The sequence below is a fragment of the Lepisosteus platostomus genome, chromosome 20 (genome assembly GCF_059453375.1).
Source record: "Lepisosteus platostomus isolate fLepPlt1 chromosome 20, fLepPlt1.hap1, whole genome shotgun sequence".
Lineage (NCBI taxonomy): Eukaryota > Metazoa > Chordata > Actinopteri > Semionotiformes > Lepisosteidae > Lepisosteus > Lepisosteus platostomus.
In genome coordinates, this window is record NC_142630.1 from 14851556 (window position 1) to 14878494 (window position 26939).

General features: G+C 38.8%; 1 protein-coding gene across 4 annotated transcripts in view; it reads left to right on the forward strand.

Moving 5' to 3' along the window:
* The window catches only part of LOC148644601 (ankyrin repeat domain-containing protein SOWAHC), a 131095-nt gene that overhangs the window by 27724 nt on the left and 76432 nt on the right, over positions 1–26939 (forward strand). For all 4 annotated transcript variants that reach the window (XM_088613997.1, XM_088613998.1, XM_088614000.1 and 1 more), the window contains exon 4: positions 7715–7894. In XM_088613997.1, the coding sequence (XP_088470123.1) occupies positions 7715–7894 (180 nt within the window). The remainder of the gene's footprint in view (positions 1–7714; positions 7895–26939) is intronic.

A 26939-nucleotide genomic window follows, 5' to 3' on the forward strand; every position in this document is an offset into this window, starting at 1 on the left:
CAGGCGAGCCCATGATTAGTGACTATTAAAGATCTAAAAGGCGCTGTGGAAGTTTCCTGCTGCTCAGGGTGTTGCGCTGTGTTATCTTTGGAATAATTTTAGTGTCCCGCTGGTGTGATATAACAAGTTATTATGTCATGGAGCTTATTAGTATGCCTGTGGGATGCATCAGCATGCATTGACATTATACAGAATTTCCCAATAAATCATTTTGTGTCATTTTTATTTTTGAAACTGGAAGTAAAGAGTGATAAGGTTTCATTTTCCAACTGAAACACAGTTTGTATCTTTCCGTTCCAAAAACAACAGGCAGCTTTACAATTATAGCATCAATTTATTATTATTGCTGACAATGTTGTTGTTGCTTTAGATATATGACTGTCCACTTAGTGTATGACTATATACATCTTTTGTACATAGACACATTTATTATTATGGTATTTTTTTTTATTATCGTGATACAATGTTCTGGTATCTTTGAGAATACAGGTGGATTCTGTTTAAATAATATTGTATGTTAAATAAATGAAGAAGATAGTCTAGATTATATCATGATGTATATGTATATGATTTCCCTCTGCCTTGCAGTTGGACCACCAACTTAGTATTTTTTAGTGGTGATGGATTTGTCTCATTCGAGGTTAAGATTTAACAGTGTAATTAGTCACATTAAAATATCTGAGCCAGTAATGCGTTTTAGACATTGTTTAGCTTTGTAAACTCTGTCTTTCTGGGCTCTTTTCATTGCATGAATATTAATGGTAAGGTCATATCTCCATAGCCATAGGCTGGCAGGCTGGTAGGACTTACGGCACAGATTACAGTTTAAAGTGCCAGATAGTTTTATTCAATCTGCAGCAGGACTTTGAACATTCGGGGATATCAGGGTTCTGGCACTTAATCAAAGAAAATAACTGGAAGATGATTCTGATAACTAAAGACTTCTACTAGCTTACAGAATATTGCATGTTTATTTATCAGCCTGCCTTTCAGGATATTAAAGCTACTTTTGTACTGTATTTCGTATAATTAGCTATAATTTCAGTTTTTTCGATTTCATCATGATTTTTCAGATCCAGACTACCTGTTTTTGGACTGATAAGTAGCAAAAATAATTATCCCTAACCCAAAAGGTTTCCATAACTGCCAGGATTTTTTTTTTCTGCTGTAATGCATATTGCAGGGCTGCATCCAGACATTTTCAGAGAACATCAAGGTGATGAATATGAAATATGGTACAGCAACACAGCAAACTTCAAACAGAATTGTGCCTGTGTTATTCAATATGGAGGACACTCACTTCAAGGTCTTGTGACAATGATGGCATTAAAGCTTCGTTTCTTTGTCAGCTCTGTGTAAACTAGGAAACTAGGCTCTAGGTTTTATTTTTCCCTTAAAAAAAACAAAAAATAACAACACATGCCTAACCCCAGAGCCATTTACCTAAAAGTGTCACTATTGTACATCATACTGATTACTAGGACACGTTATTTGAATAGTGTCTTCTGTTTTATTATTGCTTTCTGGTTTCACTATGTGATAAAATAAGTGAAACAAGTACAGCACAGACTAATTTTTGGAACTGACGAGTCTCTTAAACCTATTTTACACTTTGTACTGTTGTTACTTCTAATTTAGGGTGCTACTGTATACATTGTAGCAGAACAAAGCCTAAATCTAACAAAGTGCAAATCATTGTAGTTTGGACCTACTAATACCCACAGAATTAATCTCCAGAGAGTGAACCACAAAGACAAACCACAGGAAAGCATGCTCGCTGAAATACTTGCCTTATGAATGCCCTCTCAGACACCACTGAGAATGTGCTGTGCTGTGGTGATGGTAAGGACTTCAGACTCCTTATTTTGTATTTATTTTATTTTTTGGCTTTGTTTGTTTAAGCTTGTTTCTGTATTCTTTCACAAGAGAAATCATGTTTTGTATGACTGGCCTTCATGAAGATGGAAAGATGTAACATTTAGCTTGTTCTCATGTGATTATGAGCTGTTGTTTCCTTGCGTTCTTTAATGGCATATTAACCATATCTAATTGCTGCATGGCTAGAAACTGAAGAATGTGACTTCAGCAAAGCTTCTGAAGACAAATATAGTAGAATAACACCAACTGTGCTAGCGACAGTGAAAAAAGCTGGAACAACTACTTTGTTTTTTTGTAGCACGGATAAATTATAAATAAATAAAAGGAATAAATAAACTAGTTGTTCATGAATGTTGTCTCTTAGAACTTAAAGAGTTTCAGAAAGTTAAAAGATGCCTTTTTCTGCTGAATCCTGATTTGATGTTGCAATATTTCCTTTTGAGATGAACCTGGTGGGAAATTTTATTACTTTAGAAGAAGAATGTGGCAGTGACAGCCTTCACTACTGATTTGAAAAGCACATTCGGCGGCTTATGTATGCAACGCGTTTTCTTAAAAAAATCTACTTTTCTTCATGTGCCCTTTCAAGCATCTTGTTAAACACGAAAGGAGCAGCAGCTTCTGAAAAACTTTCAAGAAATTATTATAAATGTGCATGCCAGATACAAGAATGTCTACATGAATTTGGTGTGCAGCTTTAAACAGTGCAGTTAAGGTGCTTTAAGGCTGACCTTGAATCTTCAGTTGTCAAAATCATGTTTGTAATTTTGCTTCCTGGCTGTCTAGGTATAGTAAAATCATGACATTGTTTATTCTCTTTGATTTGTCATGGATGTGTGTGAGTGTATTGACAAAAGATTTTCTTTTCTCTTTCCCCCCCCTTCTCTCTCTCCTCACTGCCACTTGAGCAACTTTAGTATTTTATATGCACAGCCTTTATTGATGTGAAGCTCTAATGATGTACTTTCTGTATCGTTACTAAGGGAGGCATTGATGAAATGTATTTTTAAGGGTCAAAGTCGCCCATTAAAATAATAACGCTGCCAGCCCCTTGTCATGCGTGTCACAATCCCTTTCTTTCCCTTTTTTTACATTGTTTTATGCCAGGAAGGGTGTCCATATGTGGTTTACTCCCTCTCAGTATTACAGATCAAAACTCATAAAGTGAATCAATTATATGCCACTCCCCATTAGCGAACAGCATGGAGACAGTTAATGGGAGCCATGGCAAAAGGAATATTTCCATGGCTTTCTTTTCCAGACAGACACGAGCAGAAAAAGCAGGGTCTTCTGGGAATTATTGGTAAAAAAAAAAAAGAACAAAAGCACTATATGATTTTTTTTTTCCACGTCGCCAGTGCTGTACTTCAATGACTGCAACAGCTTGAGGTAAAGAATTTGCAAAACACACATCGAGGTTCTCCCGCGCTCCTCTGTGTGTGTGCACGTACGTGTGTGTGTGGGTTTTTTTAACAGTAAAGGTCTAGCGGTGCTGATAAAAAGGTAGCTGTGACATTTGCAATTTTCCATGCACCAGCCCACTCCATTTTCTTCCCTAGTGCCTCTTACATGGTAGAGTAAGCCTCTAGGATTGACAATAATTACAGCCCGCATAAAATGAAGAGGGTAATATGAACACAGCTTTGCTATAATTGCCTTTTCATTATTTGCTAACAGTGAGCTATTCAGTCATAAGAAAGAGATTGCACAGTAATTGGTTGACAATAGGAATCTGAAGCTCAATGCTGAAACTGTGGTAATTTTTGTGTTGCTGTGAAGGTTTTTTTTTTGGGGGGGGGCTTTTTTATTAAAAATCTAAAGCATTAAACTGTAATTTAAAACTACAATTTCCAGCATGAATGAAAATCTTGGTATTAACATGAGCTTCCATTTAGAGTGGAACATCCTATTAGCAGTATTAGCACTAGTTGGTAACTTTCCATGTGGGCAGCTTCTGAACCAAATGGGATTTATACAGCTTTGTTTGTCTCTCTCATTCAGACACATTTTGACACCAAATTGGCATTACAGTAATTGCATTTGGATATCTTGTGTTCTGAAGCTCCGTGTTCTCGATCTAAACCAGTGCAGTGGAAGTGTTCGCCTGGACAGTCTCTCCTTGGCAAGATGAGCTGCAAGCAGTTAATTGTGTTTCAAATCAAACTGTGTGATCCATAAAAACAAAAAAACGCTGCAAACCCTGTTTTCGTTTTGTTCATTCCAAATCGAGCAACGCCTTTATTGGGAATGATCTGGGCTAACTTTAGTCCCTTGTTGGGGCTGCTTTCTCCCTGCTTGTGAAATGTCCCCTGAACATCTCTTCAATGGAGAACTGCTAAAAGCAAGAGTGTCTGATGATCGGAGTTGTATTAGAATCTGGCAAGAAATATCGCATCCTACTGTGCATAATTTAACCACTTCAGCTGAAGAACATGTGGAAAGACTGACTGGACGCATGAACAGGTAATGTAAAGAGGCAGAACTTCATTATTGAACGGGTAAATTGTCATGCATAAATGAAGCTTCTGTCTCATTTTAAGTTTTATATCCTAAAAGCTGTTTTCTCCTATGTCACTGAATGTTGGCATAACCTTTTGTTCTTCTGCAAAGTAATATTTTCTTAGATCTTAGATACACATCTCTCAAAATGTGTATAGACTATAAATATATAATCTCTGCTCTTGTTTGATGCAGCCACTATAAAACCTATACCGTTTTCAGAAGCAATCATTTCAGCAATGGCATTAGAGGGTTTACATTGCTGTGGTTTGAAATTAAATGATAATTTACCTAAATAGGATTGTGAGGTTTTGGCTCAGATCACATAATGCAGGGACACAATATAATCTCAAGGACAATACAAATAGAAACCAAAGAGTCATGCCTGGTTACTTGGTGGTTGACATCACATTTGTCCTTTTTAAATCTGCCCAGGTAATAGGCTTGCAGTAGCCTTTCATATTTGCAGGGCAGTTTGATTGCCTCTTCTAAAGTGGGGAAAAAATAGGAGCTCAGAAAAGTCACTTGTATGGCAATTAGCTCTTTGCTCCCAAAACAAATGTCACCGTGTTACAGAATGCAAAGTGAAGCTAGCCTGGGAATTGGTCATGTTTTTTTTTCTATAGGGGCCTCGGGCTCTCTTGACAAGGGGAGACTGGAGTGAAATTCTGACAAAATGGGCATTTGCGCCGACTGAAGAAGCAGAATTTAAATTTCCCAGCTCCTGGATTTAGTACTCAAGCAAGCTTCTTGGCTTTATTTACAGTATGTACCCTCTTGCCGGTGTGGAGCCTTCTTAGCTGAATTCAGTGCCTTGCACCTCAGGTGGGAAGGTTAATAGGAACACTTCAATTTCTCTCTCTGCCTTCAAATGATGTTTTACCCATATTAACATGATTCCCTGTGTTCTTGAAGCTATCATGTAATACCGTTAATAAGCCTGTTGTGCTATACACATCCCTAGCAGCCTATCTACATTTTTGCTTGATTACTTTTACACTGATTATTAGATCTATATTACAGTCAGCCAGAGGCCCTTCTTTTGAGGTGTGATTTGGTGTCATAATTATCTAACACAACGGGGCTGCAATTCTTATTAGTAATTAACTGAACCAAACTGATTGGTATGGCTTCCTGTATTCGTCCCTTTTAATCTTTAAACATTTACTTTGTGCTTGAAGGATTTGTTTGTATATATCTTGTGTGTGATGAGCGCTTTTCAGTAATTAGTTCCTAGGGGACAGCACTTTCTAACAGTTAAAGAATAATTACAGCCCTATGAAATGTTAAACTGCCTGTGCTGTCTTTTGTTGAGGCTTAATTGCATGCAACAAGTAAGGCAGGCTTTTCATTTTGTTCCATGATAGCGATGGACGTAACTTTCATAGAAACAGATAGAAATTTTGTAGAGTTGTAAATAGTCTCTCATATGGTAATTTTGTAGGACACCAAAGCAATTTGAAAGCCAGTGCTCTTATTGAAACTGATGCTGCTGTTTTTTTTATCATGTTGAGTAGATGCGTTTTTGGTGGGTATTGAGGGAAAACTTGTGTGTGTGTGTGTTTAATGCACACTTCATATACTAGGCACAAAGGCAATAGGGTTTATATAAAACGAGATACTGTGCACTTGCCAGAAAATGTCTTTTTCTCTGTTGTCTTTGAATTTATCTGCATTTGCAGTGGTCATTGGGAATAATAAAAATCATTTTGTACATTTGAATTGTATTCTGAGTAGTACATGATATGCCAATAAAGGGCATAGAAAATTCATAGCGCAAATTAGCTAAGAAACAATTATTTTTCATTTAACTGACAGACCTTTGTTCTCTTTCTCACATCTGCTTATGAAATATTTAAATACAAAATGTGAGAACAATTGAGAAATTTAGCATAAGTCAAAAAATATGTTGAATTAATAGAGCCCATTATAGTTCTCTAGGCTATAATGTAATATAATAATTATTCAGAAGAAAAAAGAGAAATTAATATGTCAGAATAAAACAAATGGATGTGTTTTTTTTTTCAGATGTTGCTTAATAAATCCCCACATAGTGATTCCAGTATTACTATTTTCCTATTCTTGACTAAAACCGAGCACCATTTGTCCTTTGGATTATGACTGATCTCATGATTGGTGTTATTATAATAATGTACCTGCTTTACTGCATAATTATTCTCCTTTTGTATCTTAACTGTCTTTGCCAGGCTAAGGTTTTTCATTCGAATTGTAAACTCTATTCAACTTCATAGCTATTGAAATATTATGCTTTTTTGTGGCTTCATACAGACCAGATAAAATCCGACTTGCGTGACGTTTAGCAGGTTGTTACTTACCAATGGTGGTGACACCAGGAATCCACATTTTGCAAAGTTTGGTAAAGTTTTTCTCTTCAGCAACCTATGGCTGGCAGCTCTCAGAATCTGACATGACTCTTTCACCATAGTGAGGCTTCTTCTAGTGTCTGAATTGGAATAGTTGTTTTCTTCACTGGGTGTCTGTGTATAGACAGTGCTTTTGGGCTTTTGCACCCAGACTGCCCTACCTCTGGGGTATATGCACAGGCTGGGGCTGGCGTATCCAACAGTATTGCAAGAAATAGGCAGTTACAATACAAAGAAGAGAAGCAGCTGAATGTTCCATTATAGCACAGTGTGGGTTAAAGTGTCTTTTTTTTACCTCATACCTGAAGAAGGTGTTTTCTTTCTTCTCTTTTCAGCATGGAATAAACCTATTACTTGTTCCTTTGCAGCCTACACATGCTGACGCAGCTACCCACCTGTGTTATTATATATATGTATTATTAGATTTATTATATCTACTTGCCAGTGAGTGTGCAAATCCTGTCATGGGTCACTTTCAGGATCATAGAAGCCAATCCTGTACCGCAAGGAATAGCCAGTGATAACAATTGCATCTTTATGATGCAGTAAAAGGTAAAGTCCATATCAGAGCTCATCCTGGTGTCTGTAGTATTAAGGGGACTAGAGAGCAAGTAAGTATAGAACACTGGTCCATCACAGAGATCACCCCCAGCAATGCTGGTCCCCACGTATACAGCAGGGCGGACTGGAGCAACTGGGGTGTCGTACAACAGTAATGTCTGCTGCAGGGTCTCGAACCTGCACCTGTCAGTCATGTGACCCATGGCTCACCTGCTGCACTATACTGCCCAACATGTGATGTAGTAGTGCTGTTTGTTTGCATTTGTAACCAGAGTAGTCAGATTTGAATCCAGCAATTCAAGTGTTTTTGCACATAGGGGTGAAAGGCAGGGTACTGTATTCTGTATACATCAACATTCGGCCTTACTTTCTGCCTCTGTGGTGTTCCGCAGGGGAAGTGGGAGGAGATTGCAGCACTGGGAAAGCCCCGAGCCGGTGAGGCAGTGCGGTGTCCGGACGATCCCGGGTGGAAGAGCCCCTCGGATGGACAGGACCTCCACAGTGACCTGCAGTCCTTGAGGAGTGAGAGTGGCTCTCTGGCCAGTGACGTGGCGGCCTCTGGATCGGCCAAGGTGAGCCCTGGAACCCCACACGCTCGGCACAAGTCTCCTGTGTGGTATCGATTAAATGCAGGCGAAGCCGCATAGAGAATTAAGGTTTGATGGGTCTCTTGTTGGGACGGGAGTATAACATCTTTTTACAAACCGTTTTTTGGAGTGACTTTTAATAACTGACTGTTTATTTCAGATATTACACTGATCTGTGTGCGTGAGTCCTTTTTCTTGAAATCACTGTGGGTTATGAAAAAAATATGTGAAATGCACCCGATCTCTCCTCTTGGAAGTCAGTGTCTGATTAAAGACAATGCTGCTTGTTTAAGCAGCTGTTCCCTAAGTTTTGCGGCAGATCTAGGGATTGACTGCTCAAATTGACCTTCAATATGTTCTTCATCATCAGGATGCAAATTTGCCAACATTGCATGCATTCTCCAGATGGAAACTGCTCCCCTTTCCCTTCAGAATAGAAGTTCCATCCAGTGGTTTCTCTGTAAATATAGACTTTGTGAAAATATAGCTCTGTAACTAGTCTTTCAAGCTTTGTTCTCATTGTCAATGAGTTCTTGCTTAAGGAGATAATGGATTAGTACTTTATGGTTCTATTCTGTGTCCAAGCTGGGCGTGCATTAGAAAACAAATATAATTTCCAGCACTTTTTGTCTTGTGACCTCTTAATATGCACCCATCCATTTCAAATAATAACTTTGTCTAAGGCAGATTAAGAATGAGTCCAATCTGGCAGGTACAAGTTAACTTACTCCCTGTCCAGGATGCCAGTGCTTCACAGGGAAGGTGCATGCATAATCACACACACCAGGGACAATTAAGAGACGTCAGTTAACCCTTCCAGCATGTCTTTGGACTGTGGGAGGAGACTGGAACTCCCAGAGAACAAGAACACTTCATACAGAAGGCATCCCAGGCCAAAACTCAACCCAAATTGTAACATTGGTGACAAATTCAGATTTGGGTATCTGCTTTCTCAGATCATGGATAAATATCATCTCAGATCATTGCTTTAAGAGGTAGAAGATTGCCCCCAAAGCTTTTAATTTGATTGTTTTTTTCCTGCTGAGTATTCTACCCTTGTGTGAAAAAATCTGGAGAGATTTCAGGAACTCAACAAGAGGTCACCATTTTGAAGCATGTGCTCCTCAAGGAAGAGTAGCATCGCTTGTAGAAATGATGGTGCACATCATAAAGCACTATGATTTATTATTAAGATTGGGCAGTGCAGAACGACATAGAGAACATGCAGGTTTCAATCATAGAATTTGGTGAGAAACAGCTGAACGCAGAGCTGGGCATTAGGAAATATAGCCATCATGTCCAGCCAGCTCTGATGACACTACGATTAGAGACTAACTACATTTTGTTACAGTTTTTCACACTTCAGCTGGGTTTCATTTTTATCCTGTAATGCGAAATCCCAGGCCATTTCTTTCGAAGTGTGCGCTACATGGGATGGTGGGTGTGTTGGAGTGGTTGGAACAGCTGTAGCTTTCAGAACGGAATCAACGTAAAACATTTTCTTGGAGGTGAAAAGGAATCATCCGTGCGTGAGCGAAGAATAAGGAAGAGGGACAGAACACAGCCATAAGCAAACCTCCTTGTGTGTCTGTATGGCTTGACTCATCGAAATGACGCAGGAAATCAGATAGGTAAACACTGATTAATCACAGAGATAAACATCCCCCGCATAAAATGATCATTAAGCGTAATAAGCTGTTCTGAGAAACTCTCCTGCTTATTAAGAGACATCTGGGTTACCCTGCCTGTGCTGTTGTTATTGTGTTTAAGTAGTATTAGTAAGCCAACCCTGCCTTTAGCTATGAATAGGCTACATTTTTCTCATAATTTTAACTTCCACTTGTATTCATGCCTTGAAAAACACAATGAGGTTATCAATGTTTCTTTTTTCCTCTTTTTTTTCTACCTCAGTGCTTAAAGTTAAATTCTGCTTTTCTTCAGGTCTACAGATTAATCTTTGTTTTCGTAGGCTTTTAGGTGGGACACTTACCTTAATCCTCTTAGGCCCAAGTGCCTGCAAGTCATAGCTCTTTGTACAGCTTAGAATTTAATGAGTCTGACATTGCTCGAATCCTGAGGTCAGTCTGACCTTTGTTGGAACTCTTTGGGCTTTTCTGAATTCACCGTTACAGACTGGTAGTGTGTGGCTCCTTGTTGTGGCTGTCTGTTGCTCTTGGAAGGAACTTTTAATCATCCTTTCTTTCTTATGTCAATTAAGGCACATTGTGGTAGCATTGTGGGTACATACAGCATTCCAATCCTAATTACGACCATGATACATGATACCTTTAAACCTCTCTATATATTAGGCTCTGACATGTATGACTTGTGTAGTTTCTTTAGCTACAGTGATAGGCTTCACCCTGGTTGCTAATTGCCCAGCTCTGGTTGTGAGGATTGTGGCTTGTAGGGTTTGTGACATGTTGCAAAAGTGTTCCAGCGTGTGCAATGTGACATGTAATCAATGAGATTTACATTTCCTTTCATTAAACATTTACACCGCATTAGCGCAACAGCAGACGAAAAAGAAAGGCGTCGTTTTAATAAGGGGAGCTGTTTTACGACGAGGGAGAGTTGCTAACGCGGGAGAGAAGGATTCAAGCAAAACTGAGACTAGGTTTGGAAATCCAAAGCCACAGGACTCGAGGCCACTCGTCCTGGAAAAGGAGGACACGCGTGTTAGTAAAGCAGTCATTCCCGTGAATCAATTTTAGCTGCTTACACACTGTTGAGAGAGCCGGTACAATCCCTTTACCCGGCTAAATACATGTCTGATCCCAATCAAGAAACAGTTGAAGGGACTCACGTGCCCAGTTGATATCGATAGCGAAACGGCCCTGCAAATGCAAAGTTGAGGAAGACACGAGGGAGATGGCTATAGTGTGACTTGCAACCTTTTGCCAAGAGGTGGATGAAAACCGGGCGGGAGTTTTCCTCTGCTCCGCGGCCTGCTGTGAGGAAGGGGTGTAGTGTTTGCCTGGCCAACGTGTCCTGTGATCGCTATCAGCCAGCAGTCCTTGTCCCATCCCCAGTCCAACAGGGATCTGCGTGAGCAAAGGAAAGTGCCTCCTCTTGTGCTGGCACAAGGTGTGGCTGATAGGACCCCCAGATAAACACCTCCACACAAAGCAGGGGCTCTGATTCTGAGTGAACCTCCATCGCCTGTGTTTTAATTTCGTCTCCCGGAAAAAAAAAGAAACGTTTCTTCCCTCCCCTTTTCATCCCATCGCCGTTATCTGGACTCCTGATCGGAGTGAAGCAGCAGCCCTTTCAAATTGAACAAACCGGGTTTCAAATAGCCTCTTCAGCTCGTGACAAGATGTGCCTCATTTTCCCTGCAAGCCCACAGCAAGGTCACACCTTTTTAATTTATTTTCTGTAAGAAAGAAAAAAAAAAGAGTGGAAAAAAAGCTTGATGGAACAAGGGCCCGGCCTAGCTGGAGGTCATTCCTAAAGCTAGTCATAAAATAGAGGAGGATAAGGGGAATTGAAGAGATAAGTCTGTAAGGTGCTATTAAAGGTTCTGGGCCTGGTCTGCATCTACAGCCACATTACCATATTCAGACAGCTGGCAATTCGAGAGGATTTTTGTGCATCAGAAATAGTCCCACATATTTCTCTTGTCATCTTCTGTTTCTTTCTGCAGAAGAAATGTCTGTGTAATTATCTCGTCTGAGTCAGCAGCTGTGTGTATGTGTGTGTTTGTTGGGGGGGGGGGGATTCTCAAATGTTCATTTTAGGGGATGCAAATTGCCGTTTATATAGTATCAGTTATATAAACACAAAGTTACCTCAGTGTGCCCCATTAGGAACAATTCATAAAATTGCATCTCAATAATCAAGGCTGTAAATGTCAGTTTTAACTAGCTGTTGATGCTGGCTTGATTGTGTTCACCTTTCTGTGAGTCATTATTTCCAATCCCTGTTTGTAAGGACTACTGAATGCCCCTATGTAAAATAATACCTATTGGCACTACCAAAGTGATTTAGTATTTAAGTGATTTAGTATTGTTAAATAAGGGTTTGGAGTGGTTTGGGCTTCTGGTTCAGTTTTTAGTCTTGGGGGTCACACTATGGTTGTGGCTGAAGCTGAATAAAAGGGTTTTTGTAGTCCGAAACAAAAATAAAAACACAGTTTTAACAAAATTGATGGCCGATCAACCGACCCAGTATTCTTTTTTTATTCAAAAACTTTGTGTGTTTGTCCTGTAAGCAAAACACATTTTGGGGATTGGCGTCTTATAAAGTGCAAAGGTCTGCCTCCTCTAGTGGTAATGAGCAGAAGCTATTACTTACTTTTTACAAAAAGGTCTATTGAAATATGAGAGATCTTGAAACTCAGGAAGGTTGTCACATATGGGCTGTAACTGTTATCTTGAAAAGAGAGGAAAATAAAACGGATCTTCAGTTCCTGTCACAAGTTCAAGCTTGCAGGAAAACGGACGAGAGCCACTAAGTTTGGGTTGGAGCTTTCCCAGCCAAACCCTAGGTGGTTTGGCTGAGCACGACCTGCACATGCCTAATAGCAATTATGAAGAGGTCTGCCAGAGACCAGCTCCCAAAAATAAGCCCTGACAGATTAAGAAAGATGCCATCTGCTTTGAATGATGGCAGAGCCTGGTTGTGAAGACCAGCCCCCTCTATCCTTTCCTCCCTCATTGGTTTTGGCTGCAGAGATGCCACCTCTGACACCTTCACTCTCTAAAGGCCCCCCTCCTCTGGGCTAGAGGGAGTCAAACCCGTGTCACTGAGCACTGTGTGAGTCAGTGGACATTTCCCCAGGAGGCACTGTATAAGTGTCCCCCACTCCTAATACAAGTGACTGTTTTCAGCTGCACTGTTTTTTTTCCATTTCCTGACCAAGCAGTAGATTCAAGCTCTCCTTTGTCTTAATGTTTTTTTGGTATTCAAAACGTTTAAATATATCTGTAGTCTTCATTAATGGTGTTTCTGTTTTTGCATTTTTATTGCATTTAGCGATGTAGGCTTCTCTGATACTACAGATCTAATGGCATACCTATGGTGGAAAATTCAGCCTGCCTGTATTAAGACCTTACAATAATTTTGCAGCAGTGCATACTGTACGATATGGCCAATAATAAGGCTGTCATGAATTGATAAAATATACGACACATTTTTTTCCCCTCCAGAACACTGCAATCTCAGACTCATACATGACTCTTCTGCCCTTAGAAGGTGTTTAAAGAAATCTGTAATAAGCAGCATTTATCCTGATAAAGCAGTCAGAGCAGCAACTGAAGACAGACTCTGCAAAACAGTGAGGAGCTGTTAGGTGAGGTGAAGCTTGCAGTCTCCAAAGTCCATCAGTGCTTGCTGAGGTATTATATTATAACTGGAGATTCTTGTTTCACCAGAGAGCTATCAAGTTTCATAACATTGAAAAATAACATTTTACCACGGGGGTCAGGTTGGAAAACGACACCTCTAAATGAGTGTTAAGGCTGTATCATTGTCTGTTACACCAGATGTACCACTTGTCAAATAATTCTAGTGACCTCCAGTGCCACTCAGCTAGTTCAACATTCTGGGGCATGCTACAGAACAGTCTATCCTTTTCAGGAGAACGTTTTCCGCAAAATGGGTTTTCTTTTCTCAAACAATCATCTGATATAACAGCTGAATGAAATCACAGATTACATAAGAAAGGTCTTCTCCTTGCGATAAAAGCTTTACCTTAAGTATATGCACTGTTATAGTCTTCTATTGCCGGGCTGTTATCTTTGCTCTTCTTTCTCTCTTTTTTTTTTCTCCTGAAAGCTTGCTTTCAAATCTCATTGAGCCTGCTCTGTTAATCTACACATAGAGTGTGGATTAGTATGCAAATGTCTGCAAGCTTTCTAATTAGTATAAAATGAACTTTATTGTGCTGAATAATACTGGCAAGAGCTGTGCATTTTATATATTGGATCACCACATACTGTTTATACCCTTGCTCTTGTTTTAACAGTGCTTCTTCGTCAGTTTCTGTCAGTTATATGTTGATTTTGTTATGGGAGTTTTAACATGGGACATAAGAAGTGTTGGAAACAACTAGAGACAATGTGGCCGTCTAACTCATTTGGTTGCTAATAGCTAATCCACTTATTTTTGGTTTGGTTGCTAATGGATCCTATCCACGTATTTCTTAAAAGAAGTCGGTATATCTACTTCAGCACAAGTTTGAGCAGCTGTGTTGAGACCCACATACCCTTGTAGTTTCTTTCCACTTGTGTCTCCTGGCTGTTACAAATCACCTTTTTCCTTTTCAGAATGGTATAAGATTTTAAATAAAGAAAAATTGTAAGTGTCAAGTGGAAATGATAAATTTGAGCGTAATGCTGAGTTCATTCAGAGCTGAAAATCCAATCAAACAAACAGTTTTATCTAGTGGAGAGAATTACAGATACACACTGGCTGCGGAGAAGACTCAGACCTCTGTCACTGTGTATAATCCAGCTCTTTGGAAATTTTGCCATTGCTAAAGCTGCTTAAGAATGGAATAGTAATTCATTCTAACTGGGAGAAAAATACATCAGATATGGGAATGGGCAAACACTACTCATGTATGTGTGCTGCTTTATCTTAACGGCTACGTATGGTAAACCATTGACTACTTAACTAAAGCAGGTGTTCGTTCTCCACCAGCAAGACGAGAACTTCACTGGCCAACATCATTGCACATGCGCAAAAACCATTTTCACCCGAGTGCAGCGAAAGACCATTCTCTGGCTGTTTGGACACTTCAGTCGGGGAATTGAAGAGTCAGTTCACCTGCAGAGAGTTAATGCAGAAGCATAGTTTTTCACAATGGGCCAGGAATTCATCTGAATCCTCCCTACCTCCCCCAGTCCATTGCTTCTGGTGAGGATGCACTGTACTCCATACTGCCACACTGTGGCTGGGAGGGGCAGCACAGGGGCAGATCACATACCACTCGTGAAAGAGTCCATAGCTTCACTAGTTTTTTTCGCTAATCGTAGATTTCACTTGTGGAACAGCAAAAGGGCAACAAGATGAATTCTGTATGAACAAATTTCCTTTAAGAGTCGAAAGATTCTTGGTATCTAAATTTAAACATTCTTTTTACTGCAAACTGCATTTAAAGTGTCACATAGATAAAAGAAAAAGAATTAAATACAAGCTCGTTACTTCAGGGTATCATGCATATCTGACTAACCAAAGTGTTGATGATTATTTCAGATTTAAACTGTACTAGTAGTAGGCAGTTAGTTTAAATATTTGTGATATCATTTTACTGCATTATTAGTTTGTGGATTCAGCTGTTAGACTCCTCCCACATCCCCAAAACTTCAGCAGTAATCCTGCGGTAAATGAGCTATTGTATTTCAGCCCTGAGGTGTCTGCTGCACCATGACTGTGAAGTGATTTAAATTGGAGAGCTTAGCTGTGGGAATGCTCTTCTCGCAGGTTTGCATCTTTAAATATTAGGATTTTCTTAGGTCCCAGTGGAAAATTTAATAGAAAGTGTGATAACAGTGAAGCAATATGTAGGTACATATACGTATATGTTAAATGTTATATGTATGCATGTTTTCTTCTTAGTCATACTTTTAGGGTCAGATGACAAACACCTGAGGTTGAAACCGTGGCAGACTAATGCAGTTAGTCCATTTATTAGCATATAGATTTGCAGAACCTCTTTCTTTCCCCAGGTTTTTTCCTTGTTCAGGCTTTGTTTTCTGTTATTTTCTCCATCTAGACTCTGTGTTGGGGAACATTTAATTTTTTTATCGAATTATTGAGATTTGACTGGAGGGCTAATTCTTGATTTTAGAAGAGTAATTAAAGTTAAGTATGGCCCCGATGATTTTCTTAGTTTTGCTGCGTCTCCTTTAGGATCTGCTGTGATATTAAATGATTTAGTGCTGGAGGTGCTCGGTATGTAAATCCCTTAGAAATGGAAATTGGCTACACAGACGCATAGATTATAAAATTTACGCATTCTAATGCTAACACCATTTTTTTAATCTTGGCATTACTTTTTTATTAATGCTGCTAATAACCTTAATTAAAAAAAACTGAAAACATTATAACAGATAAGAAGACTTATCAACTTCAAGCGATGATCAAAGGCATGTCATTTGCTGTGTTATTGAAACATGAAGTTGGTGTTAGGGAAGTTATCAGCAGCCACAGCAGAGAAGTGTCAGCTGGTAAACAATTAGATTCAGCCTGTCGTTTCCATTTTTCTCTGCCACGTAATAAAACAAAGTTTTCTGTGTCATCTCTGGGAAGCCTTAATCCTTTGCGCAAACCACTAAAAACTATTTCTACATACCAGCAGAGTTGCTTGACACAGAAAGAGATAATACACACTGAGTGGATATTATAAATATCCATTGTTTGCACTAGGGCTTAGTAGTTATGATTTGAACAATATTTATTTTCATTACTGATGATTGTGTGAAGAGTCTGGTAGCAGAAAGTTCTAGGAAAATCTACAACTTGCCTTTCTCTGCAGGAAAGTGAGTATAAAGATTTTGCTCCATTCCCCGTTTTGTTATTTTTAAGGGTATTTTTCCTGAAATGTGAGCAGTTAAGATTGGTCTTTAAGTAGTGGCACTGAAATTAATATGTAAGCTTAGGAAGTAAAATTGTGCTCTGTTTGGATAACAAAAGTGAAGGAGTGTAGAGTGGGTGACCTGAATATTTTATCTCCAGTCTGTAATAATGTTTTGTCACATTTATTTAACATTTATTAAAAACATAATAGAAAATGTAATCAGTTCTGTTTGTTTCTTTACATATAATCAGTAAAAATAAGCCATCTTTTGTGACAGTGTCAGCTTCTTCCAATAGGCTCTTTGCAGTATGGCTTTTGTACGTGTGTGTCGAGGGGTGAATGTTTAAATCTAGGGCCTGAATCTTAAACACACTCCAGATTAACTGTGAGTTAGTGAAAACTTCAGTATTTACACAGCCAGATTTGTTTAGGTTCTTTATCACAGACAGGAAAACTTCCAGATAAACAATCCCTCTGTAAATCCTCCTAAATTAATTCACGAGGCACAAAGGGATGCATTTTTCTAATGCCATAACAAACCTAGCAAGCTGTTGGGTGCAGATCGCAGACAATCAAACTGCTACCTGTGCTATGCAGATTAGGCTATTGTGCTCTAGGAACATTATCATTTTGTGCCAAGTATAGCATTCACAGTTTAAAGTGGCTCTGTAAGACACTGGAGCCCATAAGGTGCTTAAATATGTTTTTTATAGAATATTTTTAAAGGTGACCCAGTATGCTTTGTGATTTCTTTCAATGTATCACCTCGATATCTGAGGATGTGTTTTTTTCATAGAAAATGCAGCTCTACCATATCTGTAAAAGATTCTTGTTTCCTTCACATCTAAAATAAAGTCTGTTCCCTATAAATAGCTTGTATCACACAAAACAGGTTCTGTTTCTGTAGGCCTGCTCAGCACAGAATCGCATTCTTCTATGCTAAGAGCTCTTGCATTTAAATAAGGTTGTAGTACATATAAACCCCTTTATATAATATTCTGACTTGGCCACTGTAACATAATAAGAATTTGTTTCTGTAACATCGTTGCAATTTAACATTTGTTTTTTTTAAATTGTTTAATGCTCAGAGTGTGTTGACTGAAAGGTGGTCCATGATTTTAATTAATTCATTAATTTTATTCTTTCATGCTGGATTATGTAGCTATTTAACATCTGCCAAAACATTAGAGTACCTTCACATTCCATCAACTGGAATGCTTTTATTCTGGCATAACATCTTCAGTGTGCACCTATGTTATTGTTTATATCCACTTTTCTTTACTTACCATTAGAAGACTGTAATATGATTTTCTTTCCAATTCCATAAAGCACTGCATGTCACTTGGATTAGGAAACAGCCTTGTAGTGTTTTCTGTTTTAATTTTAATAGACAGGGAGTGGAAAGGCAGCTGGGATCAGACACATTTCTCAGGTACTGAAATTGTTCTGCAATAATTGTAATATACAAATGAAAGAGATCTGAGCCTATTGGATGAATGCATTGTATCTATGCCCTCCTGTATCTGCAGTGTAATTCCATTTGTGCTATTACATAATTAAATTTAGACTTGGATCGTGCTTTTTAAAAGATTATGTGAGCATATGTTGCTTGAACAGGTGCCAGCTTGTGACATAGCACTCTTTTCATGATTTCTCTCTATTAGGTTTTGAGACTTTATTGAAAATCAGGACCGTGCTTTGCCAATGTTTAATTAATTGATGTTATGATCTTAGTCCAGGGACACTGTTGTGCCATAATTCAGGTTCAGTTTCTAAAGAATTCCAGATAACGAGGTTTGTAATTTAAAGGATTCAACTAATTGTAACCTTGCTTTCTATAAATTATTATTATTATAGTTTTGTAACTATCTCCTGTAAATCTCATTGTAATCCCCTGATCCTCACCCAACTGTGTCACCTTCTTTATTGCTTCATTTCAAGGGATTCCCAAGTCTTGATAATGAAGCAATTGCAGATGTAAACAGTATGTCGAATGCAACAAATTCTGACGTGTTATCTCTTCAGGGTTCACTCCAGCAAGCAAAGAAGTTACTTTAAAAATGTCTCTCTGAACATTTTGTAAAGGAAAAGGTTAAAGGAAGTGATCTAGAGTGTGCCTGCCCTAAAGAACAATACCAAAGCCCCACCAGTATAAGTAATTACCAGTATTTAGTAATGAGGAAATCTCTCTCTCTGCTCACCAGTGCACCCCAGTTTAGTGATGAGAATTGGCCCTCACTCCTCACCAATGCACCCCAGTTTAGAGATAAAGAAATTACCCTCTCTGCTCACCAGTGTACCACAGTTTAGTTATGAGGAAATCTCCCTCTCTGCTTTGCAGTGCACCCCAGTTTACTGATAAAGACGTTGCCCTCTGTCCTCACCAGTGCACCCCAGTTTAGTGATCCAGAAATTGCCCTCTCTGCTCACCGCTTGATAGAAGCTGTTTCTCCCCCACAGCAGAACACAGCTGGAGGAATATGAGTGAAAGGCATTTGAGGGTTTTTTTTTGCATTTCATTTCCTCCCTTTGAAATGATGACCTTGTCATCGTGGAGACAGAATATATCATTCCTGCACAGCTGTCCACCGGGCTGCTGGATTCTAAGAGGTTTAAATGGTTATTTCAGTCATTATTGGCTGTTAAATATAGTGATCATCATAAACGCCCCCTCTGTTTCCACTCTCTCGCAGAGGTCAAAAAATGGGGCTGGTTTATGAGTTTATGCTGCCATGTGTCACCGCAGGCTGCGCTGTACAGCAGCAGGATGGATAGGCAGCCCTCACCTCTCCATTTATTACTCTTGTCAACTCAGGGGAGATTTTTTACCTTGTGAAAGGCCCATCAGCGATGAATCGCTGAAGTGGAGACGACAGTTGATTTGTGAATTCAGATTATATGAAGTGACTAGACTTCAGTGGACTGTATAGAGAAAGCAACTGTCATGATAAGATGGCAAGTGCAATTCAGCAAAACTAAATTTATTGCACATTTCAAGAAATTGCACCCCCTTTTTATAATGCCATAAATACAGAATTGAAAGTTACTTATATATATGCATTCTGATTTATATATTTTATTTTCTGCAGAACGGCTGAGTGAGATGGCACCACTTCATTTATTATTATTTTGTTGTTCAGGGAGATTTTGTCTCCCCAATATTCTTTATTATTCCCTATTACCCCTATTTATTGTCCAATATGTCAATATGTCGTTCAAGACAATGAGAATGATAATAAAAACAACAATAATCATCATCATGGGCTGTACTTTGCCTGTCATACTAATTTAATTTCAACCTGCTGGGGGAAGAACGTAAATTTAACGCAGTTTTTAAATGATCAGGGATATCCGGCTTGTAAACTGTGATTGGTCAATGTGGCTTTGCTTTAATTTATTCCTCAGCCAATTACCATCACTCTACCAACAGTGTGAAAGAGAGGGGCAGTGGATCTCCTTGTCTTTCATTTAAAGACGAACTAAAGAAGAAACACTCAGATTTTTTTTTCTTCTCAGGGCTGACAGCTTTGAAAGCTGGCTTTAATGTGAATATCAGCTACTTTATTGCCTTGACTCTGGTGACCTCATCTACTAGAATGAAGTCATTCAGTGAGCTGAGGAAGACAAACCTTCGTTCCAGGGAATTAATCAAGTCCATCAAGTGCTGCGCTTTACTGCCTTATCTCCAGCCACTGCGAGAGGGAGCAGTTATAAACCTGACAGTCGCCAGATAGCCTTCTGTCCTTCATGTTAGGCTAACATCAAAAGGGAGCAAAGAAGATGAGGCCCCTACTGCTGGATAAGTGCAACTTGACATCACTTCTTTCCTGGTGATGCTTTACATTATTCTTCAGAGGACAGGGTTGGGGGGGAGCAGAGGGGGTTCCGTCTTCTTTTTTGCTGTTTTCTGGTTAAAAGTAGTTTGTGTAGCTTCTTGAACTTGCTGGATTGTTTTATCTCCCCCTCCGACCCAAGCCCTCCTCCTCGACATCTTCTTTTTTTCCTCCCTCTTCTGAATCCTACCGACAGCAATTTGTCTTTCTTATTCCTTCCCCCCCCCCCATTTTCCCGCATTGTCTCTCCCCATAATTGCACAGGACCTGGTTGCTGGTTTCATCGCAGGCAGACGAAGCGCCCATAAACATTACCAATTAGGAAGGCAATTAAAATAAGAAAGGGTGCTCCCTGAATTATACAGCAGTTGGAAGCTTTCCTGCCTTTCTGGTTGTCAGTCTGTGAAAGGTTTTATTGCATTTGAACTGAAGGAGGTGAAAGAATTAAGTGAAACAGTTGTGTTTGAAAGCAGTGTGTGAAGGGGCATAGCACAGATAGTACTCCATGGTGTCAGAGATGGGGAGCCATTAGTAAGCTATGAAAAGCTTTGTTATGCTAAACGCTGGGCTTTATACCCAGGGCAGACGGACCCCATTTTTTTTTCTTTCCACACAAAACTTAATTTTATTATTTTATTGCTGTTCTCTTGCTAGTGGAGGGGAGCAGAGGGGTGCATGGTGAATGTCTGAAAATTCCTAAACTGTGTGAATAGGACCCACTCTCTTTAGAAGACGAGTTTAATGAGATTGTTCAGTGACCCCAGAAAAGTCACACGCACAAAAAGGGGGAAAAAAAGTTCGGCTTTTGGGCTGTCTTGAGAAATGTTTCTTCTTCGTGCATTCATTTAAAAAATCTGCTTCCTACGGGAAGTATTTAAGCATTTAACAGCATAACTGTCACATGAGAGGTGGTAATTGTAATACAAATGCAAAATATTAATAAAAACTTTGCCTATTTCTGACCACGTTTTACAGGATGAATAATGTGCACATAATTAACAGAAATGAACCCTGGTTCTAGCATTTTCTTAATGTCAGCTTTTCTGTTATTATTTTTGGTGTCGGCGAGATAGAAATGCCAGCATGGAATGAACACTGTAAAAATCTTAGAATTTTAAAATGATAAAAGGTCCACCCTCCAGATGTTGACTCTGATGTAGCGATTCAGAGGATGGAAGGAGCAGCCAGTCCAATACTTAATGACTGGACAGTATGTGTGCAGTGGAAATAATGTCTGTGCCAGCATCTTGGAGTAGACTATTTGCCATGCAGCGTCACACACAGATGTTTCAAGAGAGAGATGTTCGTACTATGGCTGCTTTCTAGAACAGGGGCTGGTTTATAGGCCAGGAGCCAAGAAAGAAGTAGAAAACTCTCCTCCCGCATGTTGTCTTTACCCCCTTCCCTAATTTACCTATTGTGAATGTGCTGGAGAGCGAGAGTGATGACATCATGCGCCGGGCTGCTTTTGAAGTGCCAGTCCTGAAGGAACCACTTATAGCAATTAGAATATCCTTGAACATGCGTTTGCGAAACATTGGCTGGTTTTTGGCATTTGCCTCCTGCTCCTGCCTACTAACTAGGAAGGTTTGATCTCAGATAATTATCTACCCACTGGCTTTTCAGTCATGACAGTCAGCTCCCAGGAGAGAGTGGAAAGCTGGGGCTATTCGCTGATTGCATCAAAGTGTCAGAAATTGCAACATCAAAAATAATAACTGATATTCCAGCATCAGCTTCCTTCTGAATAGCATTTCTTTTAAAATGTGCCCTAATTCCTGTCTGTCTCAATATGTGTGTTTTTTAAAGTAAATAAAACTAAAGGGAATGCATTCATTATTTAACTCTTATTTACATACCGCACGGTCTCATATCTGAGCTTTAGTTAAATAGCTGCTCGTTCTTAAACAGCTACTTTATCAGGAGAATACCAGTCTTCTTCCCTAAGAGCTTTACTAACATTCCACTTGGCTTGGTCCTCAGTAGTACTTGGGAATTTTTTGTCATTTTTCCTGGACACTTGTTTTCGCTAATATGTTTTATGAAAACTCATTTTCTTTAATAGTTCTTTGATCTATACCTTAAAGTTGAGTATTTCTTTTTAGAGAAAAAGAGAAGTTTTGCAGAAAAAAACATTCCTGAGAATAAAATCCAACCTACTGGTATGTTTAAAGACCGGGCTGAGGATGCTCCAAGTGTCTCAGCTGACGTTTTTGCTGATAGACATATCCCATAAGTTCACTATGTTTCTTACTGAACCATTCATCTCCGAAGCGCTGGAATTATTTTGGAATTCGGAATGAGCTCGAGCGTGTGTATCTCGGTTCAGTTCAGTAAAGGAAATGAGTTGTGATAAATGTCTTGTCAAAAACATTATATCGTATTGTTCTGACAAAGAATTGATCATTTCATTCAATTTAATCAATCATACAGTTCAATATATAGTATATATGTAATACATAACAGCAGAGTTGACTTCATTAAAATACTGGATGGAGTTAGGGCAAAATTATCTAAAAATAAAATGTGCAGTGCACTTGTTTCCAGTGGTTTTGCAAAAATGAAATTAAACTACAGAATGCAAAAGCAGTTTCAGTTCCTCAGAGGAATGAATAAATACTGTGACTTAAGAGGCAGGTTTGTTTTGCAATGACAAATGTTGATTTCCCTGAGGTATTTAAAGTGACTTGACCCTGTCATTGTTTTAAATAATCTACAGGAGATGATAAATGTGTTACTAATGGGCCTCCTATATTTTCTTTCATATTTTACTACTGTTGTCCCAAACCGTCTCTCAGCTCTCAGCTCCTGCAGGTTTCTTCACTTTCTTTAAAGCATTTAGTTTTCATTTTTGGTAAATACTTAATATATTTAATGTTTTAGAATTATTGTGGAAATATGTATGAAGTTTTTTTTTCTCCATTTGATTTTGTATTTCTAAAAATATTTCAGAGCTCAGCCTTGAGAAGCTTCAATAAGCAGGACTACGAATGTTTTCAGATGCAACCCTGTCAGCCTTCTCCTCATTCATTTCTTACAGCTGACTAGGAGAAACTCTTTTTTTTTTCCTACAAAAGATAAATACTCTTATTTTTTTGCAAAGGCCAGGACTGCAAAAGCTGTTGCGGTGAAGGTTTCATTATCTTATGCATTCTAATCATCTGGAAAATAAGTATCTTTTCAGGTGCAGATGTACAGCATCATTGATATGATGTACATTGCTTTCCTCATTTACATTATACCTCTGATCAATCATTGCTGACAGTGCGGTGTCTTTGTGCAAGGGGCTGTAGGACAAATGTTTCAGCTTGTGAGAAGAAAATTGTTAGCATTTGAAAAGAGAACAGTGCAGGGAGGATTAATAGCCCACTTTGATGGATTAGAATGTAGGGAAATTGCTCAATATTGATATGAAAATGTTTGTGAATTGACTGCATGGTGCTGTCAATGGGAAATGAAGGTCTCTGATTATGTCTTCTACGCCTTATCACCTCGCACTTCTCTCTTGCCAAAGAACAGCATACAAAAGACTGATGAGAGCACTGGAATATAGCTGAATACAGACTCCTGCCATAATCGCTGCATTGAACTGGCCGACACTCATAATGTCAATTTTTATGCCCTTTATGTAATATTGTTCATCATTATATTAACATAACTGAATATGGATAGATAACACGTTTTAAAAAGTAAGCGCAATGTACTAGCAAGATATTTTAATCCCTTTTTTCTCATTCATTCTTTTAGACTAGTGAATCTGAAATGTACCAAGCCCATTATAGATGGAGTGTGGGACGAAAAATATAGATATAATAACACCATTTAATTGCTATATTTGTCAAAAGGGACTCACACAGTTTCCACTGTAGAATGCTTCATTTGCGGTCGTCTTTTAACAGGCTTCCAATTATTTTAGGGGAAATCGCTTATATCAGGGGAGCAGGCCTTTGTTAAAGCTGTATTCATAGTTGTAGGAGTTATTATGATTTAGTCATTTAGAGATATAGTGAAAATTTATCATGTTCATTTCTGTGGAGAAAAAAAAAACTTTGTGAAGATGTTAGCTCTAGAAATTCCCTTCACTGCCCAGCTTATCCCATAAGAAGGCACGGAAAAAAAAGAAGATTTTAACTATCAGGGTATTCTTTCTAGAAGCCTTTAGTAAGTAAGATGCTCTATATACAGGAAGAAATACTATCAAACTGAGTTCTCCAACCCATGATGCACAGAAATTACTATACCTCTCTGCAGCACAGAATAATGGATAAAATACAGTTATTTTTAACACGTTAGAAGAGCACAATGTTTGCAAATGCCTGCACCCATTTCATCATGGCTGTATGCCTAACAACTGCTGATAGATAAGCCATAAAGTGACCAGGGGATCTCTTTAAGGTGCATTATTGTTTATTACCTCCTGTTACCTCACATGCAATAAGCGGTACACATAAAGACCTGACATAATTATGGGGACTTCTCTATCAACAACCGTATTTCAAGCTAGTGAAAAACCAAACAGCACTAGCATTATACAGCTATTAAACACCAAATGGAGACTTGTAAATCACAGGTTATCTTGGAAGAAAGGAAGCAGGCTGCACCAAGCAAAGCATTCTTTCTTTCCACTGGAGTTTTTCTTTCCTACACACACCTGCTGTGTGTGTTGTTTTTTTTCAATACTACAGATTTGCTTGGCTTGTGCTTGGGTGCTTTAGCTTTATCCAGAGAGACTTCCATTTGCACCCAGTTATACAGCTGGAAATGTGGCAGTTGAGGTGAAGTACCTTGCTCCAGAGTGCAGCAGTGTCTCACCTTTGATTTGAACCCACAACCTTCTAGTCAGAGCCCTGACAACTGTGCTCCCATTTGCATTCCTCCAACAGCAGGAGAGGTTTTTAAGCAGTGATGTGTCAATCGCACAGGGGTGTGAGTGTCGCATGACCAGATGAGTGCGTAAGTATGCCACTGATGCAGTTATCCAAGATGAACTTATACAGCTCTTATAGAATTTACATGGCTCTGGATTTTCTATTAAGGTCTAAGTAAACACTCTGAGCAGATGTATCTGTGTCTGCGGGTGGTAGCTAGTGTTTGCTAAGAGTGTCCGTGCCCCGTGTTCAGATAATGTCGTATGATTTACACATCGGAAACGACTATCTCTTTCTGTGTGGAAATGAGTTGTGGGATAGATTTTAACAGTGGTGGCTGTGAATGGATTGTGCATGGCAAGCTCGTGGATCTGTGCCAAGGAAGTAAAGAGATGCAGGCCGCACACCAGCAGAAAAGTAACATTATCCAGATTAAATATTTAAAAAACTGTGAAAATGGCTTTCTGAGCTTTATGCTTCAGTGCAAAATATGGTCCTTTTACATCTTTTTCATTGCAACCAAGCCCAGATACATCTCTGGAACAGTGCTTAACAGACATATGAAGCAAGGCTTACTGGCACTGAGCAAATTTCAGAAGTGATGACACCCCTGAAGCCTCGATTTCTCCTGTGACAGATCACCCAGTCTTTTGGCACAGAAGAGTTTGCTGCTGGGGAGTGTTGCTCTGACACCATGAACAACTGTTACCACATACTGGCAGGGGGCAGAGCTGGACTGCACCTGTTGCATAAATATCATGTTCATTTTATGTTATGTTTGAGCAACTTTATAAGAAGAATTCCTACTAGTAATAATATTTAAGAAAAAGCTTTATGCAAAGATGTCCCATGTTGTCTAATATTAGGTCTTTATGGACATAAATGTATGAAGAATGCACTTAATGAATATTATAGCTCCCATCAGATGATAAGCGTTTAAAAAATGAAATTGTTCTCTGGATAAAATTTTCTCTGGACTCTAATTGGGAGGTTATGAGTTCAGTTCCCAGGAGGGACACAGCTGTTGGACTCTTGAGCAAGATGACACAGATCACTCCTGTACAATATGCAGCTGTATAAATGGGTACAAAGGTAAGTTGTTTTAGACAAAATAATCAGCCAAATAAATTAACTGAACTAAGAGGTCTAGAGAAGCCTGCATAGGTTAAAGACTAAAGGTGCAACATTCTTATTATTACAAAATAAAATGAAAATGTCCATTTTGTTCAGTGACAACTTGTACCTGTGTTTGGGGTGAAAGTTCTAATGGTAAAATGCTTTTTGAGACAGATTTTTTTCTTCTCTTTTGTTAAAAACCGAGGTCTCTTAGTGCAAAAGTCACCCTTTTTTCATACAAAATCTCTTAATGAAAAAAGTCTGTCGAATCTGTACTCAAGGCACAAAAATGGTTAACATTGGTAAAGCAAAAAGCATATGTTTTACAATTACCCTCCCTCATAAATGTTTAGTCGTAAACTGAGAATTTATGCCATTCATTAGAGGTAATACAATGCACATAATTCTAATGTACAACAATTGGAATAGCCATAAAGAAACAATTTTATAGGTTCTCAAATCTGTGACTTTTCAGTGACCCTCTTAGAAACTGTGTTCCTGCAGTGAGATTTACAGCACTGGGGCATTTTGTCTGATACTCCTCTGTGTTTTTAGGGAATTAAAAGTGCCAAAATGTAAAATGACATAGATATTTGTTTTATATTCCACATCAGAATATTAATCCTGAATGAATTATTTATGGTTTGCACTTTAAAAGTTTTTATATTGAGAGATTCTGTTGTGACAGA